Source organism: Lemur catta, chromosome 5, assembly GCF_020740605.2.
Source record: "Lemur catta isolate mLemCat1 chromosome 5, mLemCat1.pri, whole genome shotgun sequence".
In the NCBI taxonomy this organism is placed as follows: Eukaryota; Metazoa; Chordata; class Mammalia; order Primates; family Lemuridae; genus Lemur; species Lemur catta.
The window spans coordinates 34,996,487-35,022,503 of NC_059132.1; the positions used below are offsets into that span (position 1 = coordinate 34,996,487).

A 26,017-nucleotide genomic window follows, 5' to 3' on the forward strand; every position below is an offset into this window, starting at 1 on the left:
AGTTTTTGCCCTGTGTGGTAGTCATAGGAGGTTGACATGAAAATAATTAAACTAAACATTTGTTTTGTGTAGTGTTCTGTATCTGTGTTTTATAACAATATCTTAAAAAATAGAGATAAGGTAAGAAAGGATTGAAGATGCCTGTGTGGCAAAAGCGGCTGATGTATTAAGAATGTTTGTTATGGCATGCTACTACAGTCCCTCTTCCTGAGAGTGATAAGGCCTCTGATGTTCGTGTCATGAACATAAACACATGCTCAGTGCAAAGTGGCTTGGGTCACTCAAGCAGTCTAACAAACAATTGCAGTGTGGTTTATATTAATAATGAACAATCTGAGGACCTTGTCACCTGAGCTAGTGTCTAGCTATAACCTGTCTGCCTTCACTGTAACAGGAGAAGGTGGGCTGGAATGATTTCCAAGGTCTCTTCTAGCTCTGTGAGTCTGATGATCATTTTCATTTTATAATATTGAAGATGCACTTTTCTGCATTTTGGCATACTGTAATTTATTTAAGTACAAGTTATGAAATAACCTTTCTGAAGTGCCTTTGCCTGCCATGGCACCTTCTCTATGGGTCTTCCCTTTAAAACTGCTTATCTTGGCTAGCACTCTGGGAGGCTGAGGCGGGAGGATCGCTTTAGGCCAGGAGTTCAAGACCAGCCTCAGCAAGAGCGAGACTCCATTTCTACTAAAAATAGAAAAAATTAGCTGGACAACTAAAACTAGAAAAAATTAGCTGGGCATGGTGGTGCACATCTGTAGTCCCAGCTACTTGGGAGGCTGAGGCAGGAGGATTGCTTGAGCCCAAGAGTTTGAGGTTGCTGGGAGCCAGGCTGACGCCACGGCACTCTAGCCCAGGCAATAGAGTGAGACTGTCTCAAAAACAAACAAACAAAACAAAAAACTGCTTATCTGGGGAGCTGCAGGCATCCACAGGGCCTGGGTTTAGTGTAGTACAACCAAAGGTGGATTCTGAAAGGATGAGCTGAACCTGTATTACTGATATGGAGAAAAAGTTTCTAAGATGAAAGGAAAACACAAATTTCAAAACAGCATACAGCATAGCAATATTGGTGTTTTAACAAAGTATGTGGAAATATTCACCTAATGTACCATTCGTTTCTCCAGAGAGTAGAATATGGTGGGTGGGAAAATGTTATGGCAGGAACAAAGGGCACTGCCTTTTTTTCCAAATATTTTTTGTGCAGTTGCTTAAAATTATTTTAAAATTGAAAAATAATACAGTGCATATAGTAAAATGCACAGCTTGATGATTTTTCACAATGTGTATATAATCAACACCCAGATAATGATCAGAACAGCCCCAGGAAACCACCTCTGCCCTCTCCCAGTCAGGATCCTCCACCCAGAGTAACTACTATCCTTATTTCTAACGGTGCTGTTAATTTTGTATGAGCAAGATTACTTCTACAGTATAAAATGTCAAAAGAAAATATCTTTAATGTAAGGATTTATTTATGCAACAACAAAACAATCTATCTTATTCTAGGAACACAAAAAGCTGAGACTCCAATCCTAAGAAGCTTACAGACTAATGGGAAAAACAAAACTAAATGACTAATAACAGAGTTCTGGTAGAAATATGAATCCAATGCTGTCAGCAAAAGGGAAGACTGGAGGAAGCTGAGAAAGGTTTCACAGAGAAGTGGGGCTTTAAAGGATGACTAGGCACTGGCTGTTATCAGTGATAGTAAGTGAGCACAAATGAAAACTAGCTCTTTAAGAAACCAGTTCATGGGGCGGCCTGGTTGCTGGTTAATCCTACCTGGTTTGGCTTCTGGGGCTGTCAATCGGGATGACATCACCGTTGGTCAGGTTACCTGGCAGCCTGCATTTGCCAGCTGTATAACACGGAATAGGAAGAAACTTCCCCTAGCAGCCCGGGAGGTGAAAGCCATGCACTGCGCAGAGGTCGGAAAGCCTTTAATTAAATTCAACCACTGTAAGAAATCCATCTACAGCTTCGGCGTGCCCCAGCGCTGCCCCCTCTGCCAGAAGGACATGGGCTCGAGGAAGCTGGAGGAAGCACCTGTTAGCATCGCTAATCCATTTACCAATGGGCATCAAGAAAAATGTTCCTTCCTCCTCAGACCGACTCAGGGGACGTTTCTTAGGTACAGTGTTTTTCTGAAGTGTTATATTGAATTGTGCAAACTTTTCCTTCTGTGTTTTAGTCACTAAGACTTTCTTTTCCTAATATGTACTATACAGTGTAAGGTTTGGTGGACAATCTTTCCAGTGCTTTGGCCTTAAATCCTGAGATGTAGGCCTAGTGGCTTCACAAATATGGATGGGGTGTGCGTGTGTTCTTGCAATGCTAAGTGCAAGGATATATGCAGAACATATGCAGAGCAAACCTGCGCACACAATTTTATGAGAGAAAAATATGTGCTAAGAAGCTAACTGGGAAGATGGTCCAGCAGCTAATCTTACCGTAGTGATGCCAGTTAATTTGGAGCTTCTGTGGCAAACAGGTACTACGTAGAGGGCCTGAAGAACTGACACTTACACACCATTTTGTACGGAAGTGAATTACATTGAAGACTAGAGCTGGTCCATTTCCATTGCGGACACCAACTGGCTTTAGGAATGAATTCAGAACTCAAAAGAAAGGATTATGCCTTATCGTCCCTTGTGAAGTGTGCAGATGGGCTTGAGATCAGCCTGTGTGAGGCAGGCTTTAAAGGAGCACGGATGCCACCGAATGACGGTACAGGCTTTAGGAAGTGTGTTCAGCACCTACGTATCGTCACAGTCTAACGCTCCGTGAAATCTACCCTCCTAACTCTCCTATCCCCTCATGAGTGCTGGTTTGGGACAAGAAAATTGGAGTTGACTACGCACTTCCCTGCTTACTATCTTAATCAATTTCCTTCCGGTCCCTAGGAACATGAAATGAACCGAAGTGCACTGAAGGTGTCGGTCAAACTGTTGGGTGCTGAATAGACTGCACCCCGGGCTGTCCCGGGAGGACAGTGCAGGCTCTGGTGTCACACAGCCCCCATTTCCTATCCTGGTTCTTCTACTAACTCACTCCAGGACCCTCTTGGAGTCTCCAGTTCCTTATCTGTAAAATGAGGATCATACCAACCTTGCAGAGCCGTGAGGCTTAGTGATAAGGTATAGAAATCTGGCCCACGCATCAGTCATGATGTTTCGCCAACATGCTCCTTCCCACCCTATTTTCAGGTTCATGTCAGACCCTGACTCCACAGCCTGGCAGAACCAGGCTTCACTGCCATGGTAATCAGCATCATGCATCCCAAATTAGTAAGATTCCCTTATTCATGCTAACTCAGAGTCATTAACTGGCTGGATTCCAAAAGCTTTGGAGTAAAGTGGTCAAAATTCAGAATTCATTTCCCATAACATTGGTTCATTCAACAAATCCTTACTGAGCAGCTCTGTGTGGGAAATGCTAGGGATGTCACAGTGAACAAGCCACAGCCCTGCTCTTAAGAAATGACATGACACATGATGGACTTTCAGATTGGCCCTTAATAAGCATTTATTTATTCTATGATGTGGTGGTGATATCGACAGGCCTGGTCTTACTGGGCATTGGCAGAAGGGAAGTGGTGGTGTTGAAACAGGTCATGTGCTTTAGCATCGTCCTATCCCTTCCGGTGCTCAGGCCAGGATCTGCAGAAACCCCAAGACAGCCCCCGGCCTACCAGAGCATCTAGGGCCAAGTTCCAAACTATTTCCTTCCCTCTCATCCAAATTTCCAAACCCTTAGTACTGATTCTACAACTCACCTTGAGACAACTTCATCTACTTGGTAAAAGAGAACTGGCAGTAAGCCAAAGTAATCACCCACATTCTGATATAACTAGGTTAGAATTTCTCAGGGCTGCCATATATGATTGTGCAAGTTGTAGACTGCACAAAGATGCCTGGCCAAGGTAGTGGTGGCTGCTGAAACTCAGCTGCACTCCACTCACCAAGCCAAGCACCCTGTGTAGAACTCCATCTGCAGGAAGAGGGGGCAGTTTTTCCTAATTTGTACAAAGGTGTTGTATGAGAAAGGGGTGGCTGTCACCTTGCCCCTATCACATGCTTATATAACATTCCATAGTTTTTTTGTTTTAGCTTCACAGCACTTATTAGTCTATTAAAAACTTGTTGAAGTAAATCAAAAAATCTTCTCTGGAAGTGAGCAAACTCCATGAGGGCAGGAATCGAATCTTATCTCCTATGGTGTCACTTAGCCCTTCACTTAAAATGACGGGCCCAGAGTGGACATGCAATAAACATCTATTGCACAACGAAGAAATAACTGAAGGAAAGGAGGGAAGAAATGTCTAGAATTTGGGTGGGGGACAAAGTATAGCCACGCGCTCAGGGAGCCATCTCGGGGTAGCACTTTAACGTGCAGTGCTGGTATCAGTCACCAAGACTGTTTGTTTACCCCAGCGTCATTCTCAACCTTTGAACCCACCTGGTCTCAAAAAGCTCAAAGTGGCTGCAACAGGATGACCTGGGAGAAATCACTCTGAAGAAGGTGGGGCAGACACCTGTGTCCTTGGCCATTTTAAAGCCTGGGACTGCTTGCTTTAAGGAGGCACCAAACATCCAGAGCTGTGGTCTGACAAAGGAGCTTAATTGTTTGAAAATTGCCTCTCATTTATTTGACACCACGCGGGGCCAGACACTGACTAGGCATTTTGTTCTTACTAGCAGCTTGCTAGGAGGCTTATGATACTCCCATCTGGCAGATGAGGAGACTGAGATTAGAGAGAGTGACTTGTCCAATGTCCCAGACTAGCAAGTGATGGCCTGGGATCGTCTATGAAGATTCAATTACATGGAGTTATGCAGTTAACGAACAATCTTGTGTACAGAATAATTTCAGAAAACACAGGCTGTTGGGGAGAAGCAGGTGTGGCTGCCATGTTAGTTTTGAAAAGGTGGGAGGTCCACTGGTGCACGGAGGATCCTCCCAGCCACAGGAGCCTGAGGAAGAAGGACTGAGGAGCTCCTTCAGCGGCTGACCTCCAGCCCCTGGCACCCAGAGGTCAGGCTGAATCTCTGCTCTCCCAGGGTGGCCTTCCAGAACACTTCAGTGCTGGGGTTCCATGAAAATCCAGATTGGGCTTGGGGGCAGGGGGTATTTTCTACCTCAAACGTACTCGTCACTTAACCAGCTTTCTTTTTTTTTTTTTTTTTTTTTTTTGAGACAGAGTGTCACTCTGTTGCCCTAGAGTGAGTGCCGTGGCGTCAGCCTAGCTCACAGCAACCTCAAACTCCTAGGCTTAAGCGATCCTACTGCCTCAGCCTCCCGAGTTGCTGGGACTACAGGCATGTGCCACCATGCCCGGCTAATTTTTTTTCTATATATATATTTTTAGCTGTCCATATAGTTTCTTTCTATTTTTTAGTAGAGACGGGGTCTCGTTCTTGCTCAGGCTGGTCTCGAACTCCTGAGCTCACACAATCCGCCCGCCTCGGCCTCCCAAGTGCTAGGATTACAGGTTTGAGCCACCGCGCCCGGCCGTTAACCAGCTTTCAAGTAGGCCTTCCACCTACCTGGACGCTGATGCGAGTTCTGACCCCAGCCCAGAGGGGAGGCCCACGGCCCTCTTCTCACTTCAATACCAACTCTTCCTGCCAAACACACACAAACAAATCCTTGTTTCTTTCAGGGAGTATGATGGGAGATCTGATCTCCATGTTGGAATAACTAACACAAAGGGTGAGTGCATTTTCTTACTTTTTTTCAGCTTGGAAACACCCCACAACACCCAATTAGAGGAGAGCAGCATTTCTAGAGAAGATATATTCATGGCAACATTTAATTAGCAATTCCTTAGTTCACTGGTGTCTCCTATTGCACCTCGAAGTGGGAACTGCTACCCCTCAAAGTCAGAAATACTTGACTTTATGCCAAATTATTACTAATAGTACTAAATATTTGAAAGTTACTTAATGTTTTCTCAGCGAAGGCCTTTACAACCTGTAAAGTTTTCATTGGTTTTTAGGAGAGGAAAAAACAGATGGTTCCAGAGAGGTTGAGTTGACCAAGTTGTACATCCCTGGTGTCCGAACCAGAATTTGGACCCAGGTCCAAATTCCTTTTTTTTTTTTTTTTTTTGAGACAAAGTCTGGTTCTGTTGCCCAGGCTGGAGTGCAGTAGCATCATCACAGTTGCTGGGACTACAGGCACACATCACCATGCCCAGCTAATTTTTTTTTATTTTTTGTAGAAACGGGGTCTTACTATGTTGCCCAGGCTGGTCTTGATCTGTCCTCAATTGATCTTCCCGCCTCAGCCTCTCAAAGTGCTGGGATGACAGGTGTGAGCCACCGCACCAGCCTTGGTTCCCCAGTGCTATATTCAGCCCAGCTCCCACCCACTGGGTCCTTACATTCTAGGGTCTTCAGGGGCTATATATACTACCTTAGGATGTGGTAGGGCTTGCAGTGGTTGGCTTAAAAAAAAAAGCATGTGAAGATTAAACAAAACCATTGCTCTGGCCAGATTTAGCTCTGAGGTCACAGAGTTTGCAACCCCTAAAACCAAAAGCATTCTTGTCTCCCAGTGAAGGGTCAGGGTGGAGGGTCAGGGTGGGTCAGGGTGGAGTCACTCGCAGGAAATTGTGGCCTGGAAATGGTGAGCCAGGTGAGGCTCAGATCACAGGCCCCGCAGGTGAAGTCTGATAACAGCCTTTCCTTATCCCCTGGGGGCAGGAGAAACTGACACTGTGACCAGAAACCTACAACTGGTTTTTTGAACTCAGATTTACCCACATGAGCAAACTTACCATTAATCTTTACCTTTTTAAAATTTATTGCTGAATTAAAGAAACAACACAGACTGATTTGTAAATACAGAACTTCGATAAAAATATTTGGAGATAATATCCCGGCGCCTATTGTTGTCTCCGTTTCCTGGGGGCAACCGCACAGTGCTGAATAGCAGGTAGAGCAAGAACGGGGTTTCCCTGAAGGAAATGCTTTGCTGATAAGGGTGTGTGTGAGTGTGAGCCTGAGGCTACATAAACCCCTCCCTGACTCCAGGCCAGACCCTAACTAAATCTCATTAGATAGATGGAAGGAGATTCTAGAATCTCTCATCTGACCATTGTTCATTGCTCTCTGGCAATAACAGGAAAGTGCCACCCGGATTTAACTACAGTTACCAAGGTGGCTGCTGTCATTTTCTGATGTCCCTTTTTCACAGAGGGACATTTTTCCTTAAGCCTCCATGTGACTTTGGTTCTGGTTTGCAGGAGTTGTGTATAATTACAATGTGTATGGTGTCCAGCGAGATGGAACAGGGTGGGAGCAGAGCATAAGTGTCCCATTATTGCAGCCCAATATGTATGGACTGATGGACCAGTGGGACAAGTACCTGGAAGACTTCTCCACCTCGGGGGCCTGGCTGCCCCACAGGTACGTGGCTCAAAGACCACCCTCCACGGGCACTCACGCACCTCACAAGCTGATCCCCGTGCTCCCTGTGCAGTCTCAGCTCACAGAGGACAGAGCTGCATTTAGTCTCATGTTGAGCCCATACTTGAAATGTTGGTGCCTGTCATGGAACTTAGATGGGTTGAATTACTTTAGGTTTTCTGCAGAGGTGGGTCAGCATACATTTATAAACCAAAATCACAGCATTTTAAGAAAGGACTAGAATCTGTACTCTATTCAGTTATTTTAGTTATTTAAGTATTTTTACATATATTCAGCAAAAGTCATAATATTACATTTCCTTAAAACAAAAATGTTTAAAAACAATCTTCAAAATGTAAAAATATTTAAAGCTCCATATTTTCTTTTTAGTTTTAGCAATTCTAAAATTAATTTCTCAATTCCTCACTCCCTGAACATTTTAGAAAATGTAGGGGGTACTTGTGGATTTAAACTGTTTTGAGGTTTCCCTTGAAGTTAGTTTTATTTATTTATTTATTTATTTTGAGACAGAGTGTCACTCTGTTGCCTGGGCTAGAGTGCGTTGGCGTCAGCCTAGCTCACAGCAACCTCAAACTCTTGGGCTCAAGTGATCCTCCTGCTTCAGCCTCCCGAGTAGCTGGGACTACAGGCATGCGCCACCATGCCCAGCTAATTTTTTTCTATATATATTTTTAGCTGTCCAGATCATTTCTTTCTATTTTCAGTAGAGATGGGGTCTCGCTCTTGCTCAGGCTGTTCTCGAACTCCTGACCTCGAGCGATCCTCCTGCCTCGGCCTCCCAGAGTGCTAGGATCACAGGCGTGAGCCACCGCACCTGGCCTGAAGTTAGTTTAGACACTATGGGATAACATAAAACTTAGATATGGAATTTCACTTCTGAAATACAGAATTTCATTGAAATTAAGTCTTCCAAATTGGCCGTTTACATGGCACTAAGTCGCCACCCTGAACGCCTGGGGCAGTCTGTGCCTGTCTCCTTAAGTAGCAAGTAGAGATGGCGCCTGATGCCAGTGGCGCCCCCAGAATTGCGTAACCAAGGTGCCAGCACACAGAGGGGCCCGGCTCACACACGGGAGCCCAGTTTCAGCTACCAAAGTCCCACAGCAGCTTCACAGCCTGTTCCTGGGCAGCTTTGAAAGTGCGGGCTGCCCTTCCGCGCCCTTGCTCTGGCAGGTACGAAGAAGACGGGCACAACTGCTACGCTTACACGCTCACGTTCATCAACTGCGTTCTGACCACGGAAGGCAAAGAGCCACTGGACAAGAGCGAGTTCACGGAGAAGCACGTGGTCCCCAGGACGAGGCTGGCTTCCAAGTATATCACAGTCTACCGGGCAACAGAGGAGCGTGGCTTCTACGTGACCGACCACGCTGACCGGGAGCGACACCCTTCCTCGGGCGGTGGTTTGTGCTGAGAGCTGCGTGTAAGCGCAGAGGGGCCTGGGTATCAGGGCTATTACCGATTTCCAGACGCATTTAACTGTGATTAATAAAGTGTATGACTTCCCTGTAAACATATTTCAGCTTCCTATGGCATAAGAATTTGTAAAATTAATAAAAACTGCCCTGGTTTTTTTTTTTTTTTTTGAGACAGAATCTCACTCTGTTGCCTGGGCTAGAGTGCCGTGGCGTCAGCCTAGCTCACAGCAACCTCCTGGCTTAAGCGATCCTCCTGCCTCAGCCTCCCGAGTAGCTGGGACTACAGGTATGCACCACCATGCCCGCCTAATTTATATATATATATATATATATATATATATTTAGCTGTCCAGATAATTTCTTTCTATTTTTTTAGTAGAGATGGGGTCTTGCTCCTGCTCAGGCTGGTCTCGAACTCCTGACCTCAAGCGATCCTCCTGCCTTGGCCTCCCAGAGTGCTAGGATTCCAGGCGTGAGCCCTCCCAGAGTGCTCGGATTCCAGGCGTGAGCCACTGCGCCCGGCCTGCCATGGGTTTTAAAGATTCTATATATCACAACTGAATGATTTCATAGTGTTTGGGTTTTTAAACTGAGAATCCATGTTACAGCATAAAGTGGCAACACCTTTTATTCACAGAGCAATGGAAACTATTCCTATAAATTAATCCAGGCTGAACAAATTCACCTTTCAACGTGAATCCAGAAAGTGGGAATTTGAAGATAGGCAGGTGAGTGAGACACAAGTTATGAAGCAATGAGTACCTTGCCCTTTGAGTCTTTATTCTCAAAGTACATGGCAACCTTTTGATAGTTAATAGTAAAACAAAACAAAAACACTCCCCAAAACCCTTTAGAATCTAAGGTAGGCAATGGCCACTCCTTTTGAATGAGCCCTTCCGAGACTATACGCACAAACGGGACTGGTGGGGTGTTGGGTTTGCCACTGCAAGGCATTGCTTCTGCCCACTCAAAACACAGAATTCAGAATGGACACAAAGAAAGGGCTGTCTTCTTTCTCTAATACTTTCAGAAGGAGGAAAGGGGAAACTGGGATGAGTAACTATAAAGAAATGAGGTGATTTTTAACAAGTATATTAGAATTTGTACACCTAAATAATCATCAAACTTCAAATGGCCAATGTGCAAAACCTTCCAGAATTCCTCTCTGGAATTCTTCCCGAACTCACTTTGCTTTTGACCAAATGTGATATACAACTCTGCTTAATCTTATTCCCCAACCTTGGTAAAAAATGTCTGATTTCTAAAAACCAAACCCATTTCAAGGTACCAATGATTACCTCGGTTAAAATAATTTAATGGAAAGTATGCTGAGATGGATCCAACACCCAGGTTCCTACCGAAACTAAATGAAACTTAGGCTTGGCCAATCATGAATGGTCAACTGATCATTAGTTATACAATCAGATACTTTCTACCAGGATAACCCAGATAAGGCACTGCTCAAACTTTAACCAACCAACCAATTTCTTTTCTGTGCTTCCTTCTTCACCCTACAAAGGCCTTCCCTTCAAACTCTTCTGTTGGAGCTCCGAACCACTTTTGGTTTGGTGCTGCCTGACTCATGAATTGCCATTTGCTCAAATTAATTTTCTAAAATTTTAATGTGCCTTATTTTTTAACTCCTGGCAATAAAGATACTCAGAACACTTGCCATAGATCCTTAAAGCTTGTTTTCAAAGAGGTGTTTGGTCTATGTTTCAGCACAGGCAGCTTGGGTGGGAAAAAGGAATGGCAAACCAACGTTTGTGTAAGCCTGGTGGCAGGTACCCCTCCCTTCCCTAATGGAAAAAAGAAGTCCCTCCTATCCCTCAATACCCACCCCAAAGCTGAAACAAAGAAATTCCTCACTCCTCACACTGACATCTCCTGGCTGAAGAAACTCCCATCCCCCAGTCCTAAGAACCTATATAAACCCACTAAGACTTCTGGGCGGTGCGGCCTCTCTGGTACCACTCCGTGGGTCCCGTAAGACTCGCCCAGGTCCCTCTCTCGGGACTCGTTACCCCCACCCGGGAGCGCTCCAATAAAGCCTCTTTACTATCCCTTTCAACTCTGCTCGTCTTTCTTTTTCTGGCGCCGGCTACTTCAAAGAAACCTTACAGTTTGCCCTTACAAGTTCAGGTACTTTTCGTTAAAGAAATACAACAAAATTGCTTACCCAGAATATGATGCCATTTTAAACAGAATGGGGACTGCTTTTCATGGTGTTCAAGAAATCATAAAGACCTCAGAGGGTAAAGAAGAAAGAATTCCAGTTTGGCCCCATTCTCTTCATGCTCTATTTTAGGACTCATCTTCTCTAATTCTGTATCCAATTGATAGTAGCAATAGCGGCTGCATTTAATGAGTATTCATAAGGGACCCCACACCTGCCTAAACACTCCTTGTTCTTCCCTTCTAATTCTCAAGACCATCCTCTGAGGCAAGTCCTAACACTATGCTTGGTGTACAGATGAAAAGCAAGACTGAAGAAATGACTTCCCAAAGTCACACAGCGGCAAAACTGGGGTTCAAATCCAGGTTTGACTGCAAAGCCCATGCCCTTAACCTCAGGGCCACACCGCAGCGAGCACAGTCGCCAGCAACTGCTCCGAGGACGCGCAGTAGCTGGGGCAGCAGTTTGCTGTCATTAGAGAAGATAAGAGAGTAAGGATTTGCTTCCAACATTCACATATGGAAAGAGGTAAACAGTAGGTCATAAAACAATTCAGCTAAAATAAGAATTGTTGGCCGGGCACGGTGGCTCACGCCTGTAATCCTAGCACTCTGGGACGCCGAGGTGGGTGGATCGTTTGAGCTCAGGAGTTCAAGACCAGCCTGAGCAAGAGCGAGACCCCGTCTCTACTAAAAATAGAAAGAAATTATGTGGACAGCTAAAAATATATATAGAAAAAAAACTTAGCTGGGCATGGTGGCGCATGCCTGTAGTCCCAGCTACTCGGGCGGCTGAGGCAGGAGGATCGCTTGAGCCCAAGAGTCTGAGGTTGCTGTGAGCTAGGCTGACACCACGGCACTCTAGCCCGGGCAACAGAGTGAGACTCTGTCTCAAAAAAAAGAAAAAAAAAGAATTGTTAATATCAGGAATGCCTATTTCATGCTAATTTCTCTTAGGGGTTACATCATTTGATTTTCAAGCAAAGCTTTAGACAGTCTCCATTCCCTATTTTAGGGGCTGCTTTCCAACCTGGAGGTGACACTGGCAAGAGCTGGCTTCATTTCTTCTCTTTCACTTCAGCAGGATATAGATTCCCTACTCCTATAAAACCACATACCAATCTACAGGTTTTATCCCTAATCGAGGAAATTAGGCAATGGTTTACACCAAGAGATGGCCACGTTGCTCAGTTCTGTACAATTATGAACTTCGATCAAGTTTCCTTTACGGTACCAGCTAAATGCTAACTGAGGCAGCAAGGAGACAACACTGGCATCAACTCGGTTCCCGGGACAAAGTCTCAGGGTTCTTCCTGGCACCTAGGATGTGCTGCTTCATTTAATAGTTTAGCAATGCCCTGGGCACACATCTGCCACTCAATGGGTGCTCAGGGGATGACCACTGGGCTCCTTTTCACAGCCAGTGTCTCAGTGTCAACCTATTTGAAAGACTAAAACGACACACACAAAGGTGTTGTTTCCATAGCTTCTCTGACATGAATTACTCTACAACCAGGAAAACCACACAGCTCCCTCGGTACAGGAAGGGTTTACTCCAGCATTTCCCCTCCTCCCACTGCCCTGAGCTGTCTTCACTACTTCATCTCAGACTATTTTTCTAGCACTTCCTTCTCCACTGTCTTTACCTACCAGGGCATAAAATAGCCTTTCACTTCCCAGAGAATATAGTAACAGCAATGCTTACACTTTGTTTTATCTGAAAGGGAAAAAAGTATACCTACTATGTGCCGGATGCTTTTGTATGTCATCTCATTTTATTTAGTCTGGTAACAAACTCAGGAGCTACTAACTATCCTCATTTTATAGTGGAGGAAACCAAGGCTCAGAGTGATTATGTAACGTTCCCAAGGTCGCCACTGTTTTCCTAGCGTTGACTAGGAATGTGGACCCAGGTTTTCTGATTCCACCCTATCAGAACATGCCACTTAAAAGTTAGGAAGATCTGCCTTTGAAATGCTGCTTATAAAAATGTAAAGACTCTAAAATTTTAAAATGCTAGAAATCTTTCACTGAAAGGAAATTATGTTTCCAATAAAAATACTACTTCTTAGTTTATCAAAATATGCCTTTTCACATCAAGCATTCTTAAACAAGGTGTCCCTATATTTCACAAAATGGTAGATGGACTTAAAAAATTTTCCAGTTTTAAAATTTAAGATAAATTGGTGGGTTAAAATATCTCTTAATCAATTTTAGAAATGGGCCTCACTTATAATATTAACAGAGTTAACATTCACAGGATGATTATTCAAGTCTGTAATCAGATTCTTAAAAATTCTATTCAGTTGGTAAAATCATAAATGCTTCCATTTATTTACGGATGGTGAGGAGGAGAGAAATTTTATTTCTTTTTAACCCAAGTACTTCACCATAAGAGGGAAAATAAGAACAACATTTAAGGAAATAGAACTTTTTAATTTTTTTACTTATTTATTTATTTATTTATTTATTTTTTGAGACAGAGTCTCACCCTGTTGCCTGGGCCAGAGTGCCGTGGTGTCAGCCTAGCTCACAGCAACCTCAAACTCCTGGGCTTAAGCGATCCTCCTGCCTCAGCCTCCCGAGTAGCTGGGACTACAGCATGTGCCACCATGTCCGGCTAATTTTTTCTATATATATATATATTTAGCTATTCAAATCATTTCTTTCTATTTTTAGTAGAGACAGGGTCTCGCTCTTGCTCAGGCTGGTCTTGAACTCCTGACCTCCAGCGATCCTCCCGCCTTGGCCTCCAGAGTGCTAGGATTACAGGCATGAGCCACCGAGCCCGGCCTTTTACTTATTTTTATTATTATTTTTTGAGACAGGGTCTCGCTGTTGCCCAGGCTGGAGTGCAGTGGCGTGATCATAGCTCATCGCAGCCTCCAACTGGCGGGCTCACGTGGTCCTTGCACCTCAGCCTCCCGAGTAGCTGGCACGACAGGTGCATGCCGCCATGCCTGCCTAATTTTGTTTTTTTGGTAGTCATGTGGTCTCGCTGTTTCCCAGGCTGTTCTCAAACTCCTGGCCTCAAGAGATCCTCCCACCTTGGCTTCTGAAAGTGCTAGGATTAAAGGCATGAGCCATCAGGCCTGGTCAGGAAGTATTTTTTTCATCTTTCTTTTTCTTAAAATTTTTTTTAATTAAAATTTTTATATTGATTATATGCTGAAATGCTAATATTTTGGATGCATTATTAGAATTAATTCCACCTGTTCCTTTTTATTTTATTTTTTCTTTGAGACAGGGTCTTGCTCCATCACCCCAGCTAGAGTGCGTGGTGTCACCATAGCTCACTGCAGCCGACAACTCCTGGGCCCAAGCGATTCTCCTGCTTCAGCCTCCCAGGTAGCTGGGACTATAGGCATGCCATCATGCCTGGCTCATTTTTTTTTTCTATTTTTTGTAGAGACAGGGTCTCGCTCTTGCTCAGGCTGGCCTTGAACTCCTGAGATCAAGCGATCATCCTGCCTCGGCCTCCCAGAGTGCTAGGATTATGGGCATGAGCCCCCACAATTGGCCCTCGGCCAGAAACTTTTTAAAAAGAGAAAACAAATATGCTGTAATGATAAAGGTAAAATCATTAAGACACATTAAAAACAAAATGTTATCAATAACTAACAATGAAACTTCGGTTGTGTATATTATACTCAAAGATGTAGGGAAATCTAACCAGCTTCAACTAACTTCTCTACCCTTGTAAATGTGCCTAAAACCCATGTTCCATACATGTTGGTTTAATCGCTGCAAAGTGTTATGTATTACTTTATGGAAGTGAATTTCTTTATTAGAGAATATAGGCTGTCGGTGCATAGGAGTTACCATTTCCCCTTCTATTTAATAGATTGGGGATGAGGTCAGAAAATGTCAGCCTCTGAAACTGAAGCTAAGGGAATCAACATAAAATAAACAATCATGAGTAACTTTTTTTTTTTTTTTTTTGAGACAGGGTCTCACTCTGTCACCCCTGCTAGAGTATCTGGGCTCAAGGGATCCACCTGCCTCAGCCTTCTGAGTAGCTGGGACTTCAGACGCGTGCTACTATGCCCAGCTATTAATATTTTTTTCTATTTTTTGTAGAGACAGAGTCTTGCTCTTGCTCAGGCTGCTGTCAAACTCCTGGCCTCAAGCAATCCTTCCCACCTTTGCCTCCCAGAGTGCTAGGATTACAGCTGTCACCTCATCTGGCCAATTATTTCTTTAATTGTAGTTTTTAGGACATACACGTGTCCACCTTCCCCCAACACGAATAACCACAGCAGCGAATTACTGGCAGTGTCACATTCCAGGCACTGTGCTAAGCACCTTACAAGCAACCCACCTATTCCTCCAGCAACCCCTACAGGGTGATAACATTATCTTTTACTTAAAAAAAAAAAATTGAGATGATTCACATTACATAAAATTAACCATTTTAAATTGAACAATTCATTGGCACTTTGTATAGTCACAACGTTGTGTAACCACCACCTCTATCTAGTGCCAAAACACTTCCATCACCCCAAAAAGAGACTCCATTCCCACCAAGCAATTGCACTCCAGCCCTCCTTACCCCGTCCCCTGGCAACCACCAATTTGCATTCTTCTCTATGGATTTGTTTATTTTGGGCATTTCATATAAATGTATGAATGGAATCATAATGTGTGGCCTTTTGTGTCTGGCTTCTTCCATCTGGCATGTTTTTGAGGTTCATCATGTTGCAGTAGGTGTCAGTACATCATTTCTTTTTATGGCTCAGAAATATTTCATTGTACTAAGACATCAATGACATTAACTGCATTTTAGAGATGAGGACGTTGAGGTTAGGATCACACAGCTAGAAAGTGGATAAGCTGGGATGCAAAGCTGGGTCTAATTCCAAACCGGAGCTCTTAACCATCCTGCCCCCACTCAAGGACAAACAGATCAAGGAATTGCTGAAACCTAGTACCAAAACCAGAGTTTCACAGTTTCAAAACCCTGAACGCCGTGAACTGCCAACTCTGCCCTGAGGAAGTGGAGCCTTGAAGAGGGCAGGTCTGCTATTCTAGAACCACCTTTACCCACACCACTGCTTCCCCAGGGCTTGACCGGTCTTCCAGGGGTGTGCCCAATCCCAGCGCCCAGGCCCCTTAGGAGGTAGGACAGAGGTGACTTGGTTCAATCCAATGATAGGGCAGCCCCTCCGGCCTACTGGTATGCACCACCATGCCCCACTAATTTTTAAATTTTTTTGTAGAGCTGGGGTCTTGCTATGTTGCCCAGGCTGGTCTGGAACTCCTGGCCTCAAGTCTCCTGTCACCTCATTCCACTTTCTGTGCACAATGTCTGCATTTGTCATCAAATGGGCCTGCTTTCCAAAAGCACATTTCAGTTCTCAAACCAGACTCAGCTGTGAATAGACACAAGTCGACACTGTGTCTTCTCAGCCTCTTGCCAGTTTGGTGGTTTCAAGTTCCTCCTTGCAGGCAGGAAGGGGACACCCCATCACGTGGCAGGCGATTGAGGTGCTTTTTGCATTCTCCTTCTTTATCCACAGAACCACATGACGATGCCAACATTATTGTAGCCCCCAGTTTGGAAATAAGTAAATTGAGGCTTATCAAGAGCAACTAAATTGCCCAAGGTCACACCACCACTGTGAGGCAGAGCTGAGATCTGAACAGTTCTTTTCTAGAAGGTTCATTCCACTATCCAGCCTTCAGTAGAATGATCTCTGGGGAAATGAATTAAAAGCCAAGCTGGGTGTGGTGGCTCACACCCTATAATCTCAGTGACTTGGGAGGCTGAGGCAGGAGGATCGCTTAAGTCCAGGAGTTCGAGGCTGCAGCGCGCCAGGACTGCGCCACTGCACTTCAGCCTGGGTGACACAGCAAAGACCCCATCTCTAAAAGAACTCCAAAAAAGCCGAGCCCTATACATTGCACTGGAGTCCTTAACCCTGGATCCACGGGTAGTCTTTGTGGAGCCTGTGTCCCTTCTGATACTGTTAGCAAAATCATATGCACAACCACGTTCCTGGTGGGGGGCCTCGGGCTGCACCCCAACTTGAGGTGGAGGACCACTGCCCAGCCGTGTAGTAGCACAAACTTATCCCTGCCTAACAAGGTGGGTGGCCTTCCTCATCAACCTCCACCGGACAACAGGGCTGTACCTGTGACCTCTGTGGCATTCCAGGACAGTGCCATCTCAGCTAGGGTGACCACTGGGATGCCTGACAGCCACCACCTCTAAGCCCCAAATACTCCCTCTCTCTACCTGAGCTCACAGGCTACTGTGGGGAGAAACACACAGATATCTTCCCCATCTCAACTCCTACTCTCTGAATTTCACCTTATATTGGCTATCCCAATAAAATACAGTGAATACGTAAGAGCTTGCAGCAAAATCACTCAAGCTGTGTCTGGACTGGACAGAGAATATAATATGGGCTGCCCTCTTAGCTGACCTCCTGATGCTCGTGGTGTTTAGACGTGTGGTGTATTATCACATTGCTTTCCCCATTTTATTAAGTGAAACTGTCGGCAAAGGAAGTGGAAAAGCCCAGGAAATAGGTGAGGTTTAGAGACCTAGGAAATCTCCTGCGTTAGAAAAAAGAAGTTGGAAGTGATAAAGTGTACTGAGAAAGGTAAACATAGTAAAGATACAATCTTGGAGGTGGGCACAGTGATGCACACTTGCAGTCCCAGCTACTTGAGGGGCTGAGGCAAGAGGATCACTGGAGCCCAGAAGTTCAAGGCCAGCCTGGGCAACATAGCAAGAACCCATTCCTAAAATAAAAATAAAGATATAATCTTGGCTAAGCATGTGTTCCCCTTTTGTGTGTACAATTTTTTTGCAGTGGATGACAAAAGAAAATTTGTGATAATACCACTGATTCCTGAAAGTTTCATGGTGTTCCTGAGCACAGCATACTAAAGCTAGTCAGTTCCTTGTGCTGAGGCTGCATGGCCAGCACGTGTGACGCCACTGAGACTAGGCTGATGAAGCAGAAGGCTTCATCGCCTCTGGAGGGCTGAAAGTGATGGAAGTGATAGGATTTGGTGAAGGATTTCAGTTTTAAACAAGTCTGGAAGGGTCAAAAGATGAAGATACACTTAAGCTTGATGCTTTGCAGACTATGGGTGAAGCAATTTTTGATCTAAGTGAGGCTACAGCATCTCCCCCAGTAAACTGCAGAAAACTTTTTTGTCTTTTCTTTTTTTTTTTTTTGAGACAGAGCCTCGCTCTTTTGCCCTGGCTAGAGTGCCGTGGCGTCAGCGTAGCTCACAGCAACCTCAAACTCCTGGGCTCAAGCAATCCTTCTGCCTCAGCCTCCCAGAGTGCTAGGATTACAGGCGTGAGCCACCGCGCCCGGCCTGCAGAAAACTTCTGAAGGTGTTTTTATCACAAGGCAAATTTCCAATACTGATGAACCCATTAATTTTTTTGGAAAACAAATGTCATCTTGTATATATGAGAAGAAAAAAGTGCCAGGACATAAATCCTCCAAAGGTAAACTAATACTGCCTTTAGCTGGAAACTGAGGGCAATGTTAAACCAAAATCCTGGCTGGCATGTTACTCCAGAACCCCCGGGGCCCCTGGGTAATGCTACAGAGTGGACAACCTGCTACAGGGTGTCCAACTTGTATACGCAAAGAAGAAAAATCTTTCCTACAGGCTTCCTTGACTAAAGGTGAAGCTTTTGGACATTATTCTAGAGCTTTCAGTTATAAATAACATCCACATGTTTTTTTTGGCTTTTCAAAACTACATCATTACTGTAGCCTGTCTGTCAAGGAGTCATCACAACCCTCTAGGCATATTAGTTGATGATAAAGTAGCTGATGTAGATTGATGATATTTATGGAAGTTTTTTTTTAAACCATAAAGGCATTTGATGGAATGATTAAGGCTGGAAAGAAGTACTACCACAAATAAATAAAATAGGGAAGAAATGGCTTTTGAAATTTTTTTCTGACTTTCAAGGTTTTCAGAAAGTGATTCAAAGCAAAAAATCTGTGACTTTGCTAAGGAGCCTGGAGAAAGCAACATGGGACAGTAAATAAGTCGAATAAGTATTAGCATCATTAACGAAGAGCCAAGGACTTACTCTAAGAAACTCTTCTAACCGAAGGTGACTACTGGTCTAAGGCAGGGAGGGAGGAAGAGGAGATCCATTATTTGAATGTCTTGAAATCTAGGTTATACAAACATAATGTGTTTGTTGTAAAAGAACAGGATCATGACATGAACAGATGCACTGGATTAAAACATAACTACAAGCAAAAAAAATTTTTTTTTTTTTTTGAGACAGGATCTCACTCTGTCACCCAGGCTGGAGTGCAGTGGCCCAGTCCTAATTCACTGAAGCTATGAACTCCTGGGCTAAAGTGATCCTCCTGCCTCAGCCTTCTGAGCAGTAGCTGGGACCACAGGTGTGCACCACCATGCCCCACTAATTTTTAAATTTTTTGTAGAGCTGGGGTCTTGCTAAATTGTCCAGGCTGGAATTGAACTCCTGGCCTCAAGCAATCCTCCTGCTTCAGCCTTCCAGAGTGTTGGGATTACAGGTGTGAGCCACCGTGCCCGGCCATGAAGAATCTTATGTTATCAGGAATTCTAGATAAAGGGAATGCAAACAGATGCCCACTTTAGTTTTTTTCATCCCATAGCTTCCACATATGGTTCTCAGCCATTCACTTCTGGAGTCTTGAATGTCAGAAGACTGTCCACCAGTTTCTAGAATTTAGACACTGGATGAATCTCAGACATCTGTTTCCCTCACGCCTTCACTGGCCCATTCTGGTTCTCTTCTCCCTGCCACCGAGAAGCACCAACACTCTCTACCCATCTCCCGCCTCTTGCCACCAAATGTCCCCCAGACAACTCTTCATCCCTCTGATGTCACTGAAGCATCTAACTTCAGTATGAATCCTTCTGATTAGCATTTTCACCACATACTCATTCAGCCGTTGCTTGGATGACTTCAGTGATTAGTAAATCACTATCTTGCTTTATGAAAAATCTTGCTGAATGAAAATTCATATCTTGACCGGAAAACTCTGTCTTTCTAACTTCCAAATGCACGTTCATGTGCTGATCTTTCAGACCAAATACTAACTTTTGCCACTATGACAGCTCTTCCAACACCTTTGTGATCTACATATCCTGCTTGCTCTACAATATCTCAGTAGATTCAGCACAACACAAATTTTATAGTCTGTTTTTTTTTCAGATAGAGAACATGACAGTTATGGTAAATAGCCTTAAAAAGTTACAGGAATTAATCAGTCACAGCTGGATTAGAGGAGATCTTCCCTGACTTCCACTTAGGAAAGCTAGAAAATTATGATTGTCAATTCTCAGGTATCATGTGGGAAGGCTATATTTTGTCTCTTTGGTTAATTCTGAGTTATTTTAATTATATAGTAATTATGTTTTTAAGATATAGAATCTCATAGAATTAACTCATCTAGACATGGCAAATGCAGAATCCTTCTTAGGAATACTCACCAAGTGATGATGCCTCAGCGAAGGGAACTCAGTAAAGTATCTGGTATTTCATTCCACCTTCATGATTTTTAGAATATCCTTCCATTGAAACTTTTACTAAACAGACTTGAATACTATAAATGCTTCACCATATTAGAAGTGACTTGAATTTTTTTTTCAAGTTTATTGTTTTTATTTTCTGTTATACAATAAAGCTTTCTTTTTTTGTATCATTCTTTTTTTCTAACTGGATGAAGTAAGTTTTTTCATGGGCTTATTTGCCTTAGAGATTTAGATAAAAATAGCTCTTGGGGATATAAGTTAAAAGAAGTTAATTAATAATATTGTTATAAAAGAATGTTGGTTCTGAACTTCCTAATCACAATTACAAAGTTTTAGAAGGTGCCAGAGACCTGTTAGGGGCCCTTTGGGGATTTTCCCAGATAATTTTGTTTATCCATTTAAAGGAAAAAGAATACTTAAAAAAAATCTTCAGGGAAGCTAAAAACACAGAACAATTTTCAGCCTTCTTAAAATATTGCTGTCATAGAGAATATTCTCGAACAATGGTCTGGGCATGGTTGCTCATGCCTGCAATGCCAGTGTTTTGGGAGGTTGAGACAGGAGGGGAGGACCACTTTAGGCCAGGAGTTTGAGACCAGCCTGGGCAAAAAAGTGAGACCCTGTCTCTAGAAAAGGGGAAAAAAAATCTCCAACAATCAATATTCTGGAGTTCTAGATACCATGTAGTATCTGTCTATATTAACATGCTGTTTTAAAAGTTTCAGATGAAAATATGGCCACAGTAAAATTCCATTATGTTTTTCCTCCCTGTCCTGCCTGTGTTCAAAAAGATGAGCCCTTACACAGAACTCAGCCTAGTACAACTCTGTTCTTCCATTCTCTTGACTTACCTCTCAGAGCTGCAAGCTTGCCATTAACTCCCATTGTATTCCCTGGTATATATTTTTTCAATAACAATTCCTTCAGACATTTTTCTCTTAACTAAAAAACTCTCTATTTTTTTTACCTTAACAGAAATCTGACTTTCACAAGAGAACACTGGTTCCACCGAGGCTTTTGGGTGAGAATGTGCATCCTCCTTTTTATGTACCAGAGAGAGAGGAGTACATGGCTGGAGAGACAATATCATTGTAATAATATAGCAATAATATTATATTGTTTTATATTTATAATTCTATTAATTATATATTATGCAATATACTATGTAATAAACCATATGAAATGTATGATATATATTAATGATATACACACATATGTTATATTAATATAATTATATATTTATAATCTATTAATTATATATTATGTAACAGACTTTCCAGCACTTTCCCCTCACCACATCAGTTTGGACAACTATTCATGCATACAAATACCTTCACAAGACCTAAGAAAATCATCTGAGAGAGTACAGTACCTGAATGTAGCACAAAGATAAGAAAAGATGCATTGATGAGGTAGAAAAGACAGTTTCACATTACCCATGTCACCCTTTCCCCAGCCCTAGGCAGCACAGTGTGGAGAGAGATACCCTCCTCACTGGGGACAGAGAGGGAAGTTAGCAGCAGACTTTTGCACTGGACTTGCCCAAATAAAACCCACCTCCAAGTAGTCCCCCATAGCCCCAGACTCCAGTTCAGTACCTACAGACAAGAGTTTCCAGGTCTGACCTACCACTAGGCCAATCCTAGTGGCCCTAGGCCCTAGACTGGCCCCAGTATGGGCTAGCCCCCACAGACTCGAACTCCAGACCTACCCCTGTGTCAAGTTGACACCCCTAACCTCAAGCACTAGGTTGGCACCTGCACCCACAGGTTTCAGGCCTGCCCAGTGCCAGGCCAGTCCCTGCAGCTGCATCCTCCCCATTCTGTGGCTCCAAGCTCAAGCAGACCCAAGCTTCAGGCCCACCCCAGTAGGGCTGGCCCACACATACTGACACTCTAGGACAGCCCCTGTAGACACAGGTTCCAGGCCTGACCAGACATAATCAGGCTGCAGGACTCCCAACTTCCAGCCATGGTCTTGTGTGCCTTTTTTCCCCCTCCCTGCCCCATTTCCAGTCCACTTTGGGCCTTCTGCCCCTGATCACCTGGGTTCGCCTTGCTGTCACCTGCCGCTGTTGTCGGGAGGTGGGTGAGGTGATGCAGAAAGCCCCATTTTTGCCCCCTGCATACCCACCCATGGGGCCATGCCCTATTTTTGCTCCTTCCGCCATTTTCCTCCAGTGAGGGTGGACAGAGCACGCTTTGGGTCTCGGGCTCCTGTGCGTGGTGACTGGGAGAGGCGACCAAATGTTTCTAGTGAGTGTGAGGAGGGGAAGTTTGCCCTGACGGATGTGTATGAGGGTGTCACTTGGTCAGTAATGGCCTGGGAGATGCACATAGTGGGTGGAGGATGGAGTGCTGCAATCGAGGGTCACAGGCCCACGAGGGTTCAATCCAGTTTTTTTCTCTGGAATTAGGAAAAGGTATTGTCTAAAGTGGCCTGGACAGGGGCCGGGCGCGGTGGCTCACGCCTGTAATCCTAGCTCTGGGAGGCCGAGGCGGGTGGATCGCTCGAGGTCAGGAGTTCAAGACCAGCCTGAGCAAGAGTGAGACCCCGTCTCTATGAAAAATAGAAAGAAATTATCTGGCCAACTAAAAAAATATATATATACAAAAAATTAGCCGGGCATGGTGGCTCATGCCTGTAGTCCCAGCTACTCGGGAGGCTGAGGCAGGAGGATCGCTTAAGCCCAGGAGTCTGAGGTTGCTGTGAGCCAGGCTGATGCCACGGCACTCACTCTAGCCCGGGCAACAGAGCGTGACTCTGTCTCAAAAAAAAAAAAAATAAATAAAGTGGCCTGGACAGACACTTTCCAGTCTTTCTAGGAAGGATGCTTTGTGGGAAATAAGACGATTTCATTTTTTTCTAATAACAGTTTTAGGATGTGGTTTATTTAGCAGGCTCTATACGTCCATGAATTCAGCTTACCCTTTTTATTCCTTTTCTTATCCAAGGGATTGGAATGTAGTAGGCCCCTGGTGATGGCATATTGACTAAATGAATTATGGAAGGGCCCGGTTGTTATCCTCATTGTGTACGCCATTTTGCAAATTGTTTTTAAAATGAGAGTAGAGCGGGAGAAAGAACAGACTGACCCCAAACCCAGCAGAAGGAGAGAAATTAACAAGATCAAATCAGAACTAAATGAAATGGACAATAGAAAAACCATACGGGAGATTAATAAAACAAAAAGTTGGTTCTTTGAAAAGATAAACAAAATCGACACACCTTTGGCTAGACTAACCAAGAGCAGAAAAGAAAAATCTCTAACAACCTCTATCAGGAACAGGAAAGGAGAAATCACAACTGATGCCACAGAGATACAAAATATCATCTATGAATTCTACAAAACCTTTATGCACACAAACTGGAAAATATGGAGGAAATGGACAAATTTTTACAAACACACAGCCTCCCTAGGCTCAACCAGGAAGAAATAGAATTCCTGAACAGACCAATATCAAGAACTGAATCGAAACAGCAACAAAAAACCTTCCCCAAAAGAAAAGCCCTGGACCAGATGGTTTCACACCCGAATTTTATCACACCTACAAAAAACTGGTGCCTCTCCTACATACACTTTCTTCACTATAAACTTATCTAGTAGGAATACTTATTTTGTATCTAGTAGCGGAAAGAGAAATTGCTTATCCTACTTGTTTTCTTCTTTGGCATATTTTTATCTTTGGGTTTAATTTTCAGACTTATGAGATTTGGTGTGTATATACATTATAGTTTTACTTGAAATGTGAAGGGAAAAGGGACTGGAGAATTAATTAGTATTAATTAAAATGAAAAAAAACTCTACAAAAAGAGGACAATTACATATAGTTATCATTTTTCCAGCTCACCTATAATGCAAGAACTGATATTTTCCTTATGATGAATATGGAAATAAAAGTGTCATTTGAACATGATAATTTGCAGGGAAGGACATGTGACAAGAGTGACTAAGCATTCCTACTATTGGTTATCCTGTGGCATGGAGTTTCTGAGGCAGAAGTTCACCAGTACTCTGGAAGGTGGAGGGTACAAAAGGAACTATGCTGCATGTAGTCAGATGAACTAAATGCCCTCAGAGAATGAAGGACTTCCACAGTAGCAGTTGCATTCAAATAATGAGTTTCAGGCTATTTTTAAAATAATGTAAAGATGTGTAAAACATATGATTCTATCTCTCATCACAGACAGTGATAAAATTTAATAAAATAGCATTTCTTTAAAAATATTCTGTTATTTAGGGTTTTATTGGCAAGTTTACATCCACCTCCCATTTAAATTATTACTAACAGCTCTGCCATGTAAATCAGAGTACCTGTTTGAACACTAAAACCAGGAGAGCACAGACTGTAGAAAAGCTATGATGAGGTAACATTTGCCCAGGAATGTTGCAGAAATGTATAATGTATAAGCTTTGGAGTCAAATGTTCCCAAACTAGTTTCCCACTCTTTAAGCAAAAGAAATTTTCTTTGAGATAAGGATTCCCTGATCTTTGACTAGAAGTCCTTGAACTTCGATCATTCTATCTCAAAAATTTACCAAACATTGGAACAGGTTGTATTTTTCTTTTTCTTTTTCCTATGTTAATGGGTTACTTTATTAACATGTCATTTTAAACATAACATAAATACAGCCTACATACAACAATATCAAACATCGTTCCAGTAAGAAGTTCAAGAGTACATTTAGGGCTATTTTAAGAAATGCAAATACTTTGGCTTCTGTTATTACATCATATGGAAAAAAAAATCAAAGAACAGTTTTGTCTCCTGCTATGATTAACAACAAAACCAAGTAGAAAAATGGGGGGGGGTGGTTATTAAATAAAAAAAAAAAAACTCAAGTACTTTTTGAAGGACATATTCTCTTTACTACCATGCATACTTATACAAGCTACTTACTAATCTAATGTGAGAAGTGGTTCTTTACCTATATTAGGAACTCAGTAAATATTTGTTGAATGTACTATCTATGGATATGAATGTACTACTTTAATTTGTGCTTTTTTTTAAAGAAGTTTCCTTTTCAAGTAAAAGAGTAATAGTCAACATAATAAAGTTCTCATTTTGTTCAGATCATAAGCCTACAGAATAGTGATTGTTACAAACACTACTCATAATAGCTAATAATAAAATTAATATGATTTTATCAATCTACTAAGAAAAATTCCATGATGTTTCAGAACTAATTCTAACCTAGTAATTTACTGGGCTTCAATCACTTGTGATATGCTCAAGAAAAGGGGCTGGGACTGCTAGGTCTGAATTTATTTCATCTACGGATGAATTCCTATCTTTGTGGTCTCAGTCCCCCTGACATTCCAATACACACACGTTTAAAAACGTGGCTAAAAATAGTAGCTGCAGCATGTCTTCGCCCTTTTGTTAGTTTGGCTCTGAAAACTGTTAATGCTCCATGTTCAGAAGAGGGACGTCAGAGCAGGAAACAAAATTGACTAAGGGAGC

The 26,017-nt window shown here is 43.1% G+C and overlaps 1 protein-coding gene and 1 long non-coding RNA gene across 3 annotated transcripts; both read left to right on the forward strand.

Moving 5' to 3' along the window:
- The first annotated feature begins 1,881 nt into the window (after positions 1-1,881).
- Positions 1,882-8,956, forward strand: MKRN2OS (MKRN2 opposite strand). 2 transcript variants are annotated; one of them, XM_045551520.1, is made up of 4 exons: positions 1,882-2,137; positions 5,669-5,718; positions 7,256-7,418; positions 8,613-8,956. In XM_045551520.1, exons 1-4 carry the CDS (start codon positions 1,920-1,922, stop codon positions 8,851-8,853), a joined length of 672 nt encoding a protein of 223 aa, XP_045407476.1. In that variant the 5' UTR covers positions 1,882-1,919; the 3' UTR covers positions 8,854-8,956. The 2 variants fall into 2 exon arrangements, with proteins under 2 accessions (XP_045407476.1, XP_045407477.1); XM_045551521.1 differs by lacking the exon at positions 5,669-5,718 and having other exon boundaries at positions 2,080-2,137.
- Positions 8,957-9,112: 156 nt separating this feature from the next.
- LOC123638139 lies at positions 9,113-23,529 on the forward strand. Its single transcript, XR_006735194.1, has 3 exons — positions 9,113-9,143; positions 21,527-21,572; positions 23,506-23,529. It is a non-coding gene; the product is annotated as an uncharacterized LOC123638139 (long non-coding RNA).
- Positions 23,530-26,017: the final 2,488 nt, after the last annotated feature.

Excerpts from the sequence above, each read along its gene's own strand:
- MKRN2OS (XM_045551520.1), top strand. The coding sequence starts at position 1,920 with ATGCACTGCGCAGAGGTCGGAAAGCCTTTAATTAAATTCAACCACTGT. Across the intron at positions 2,138-5,668 it reads ACTCAGGGGACGTTTCTTAG|GGAGTATGATGGGAGATCTG; the intron begins GTACAGTGTTTT and ends TGTTTCTTTCAG. Across the intron at positions 7,419-8,612 it reads GGGGCCTGGCTGCCCCACAG|GTACGAAGAAGACGGGCACA; the intron begins GTACGTGGCTCA and ends TTGCTCTGGCAG.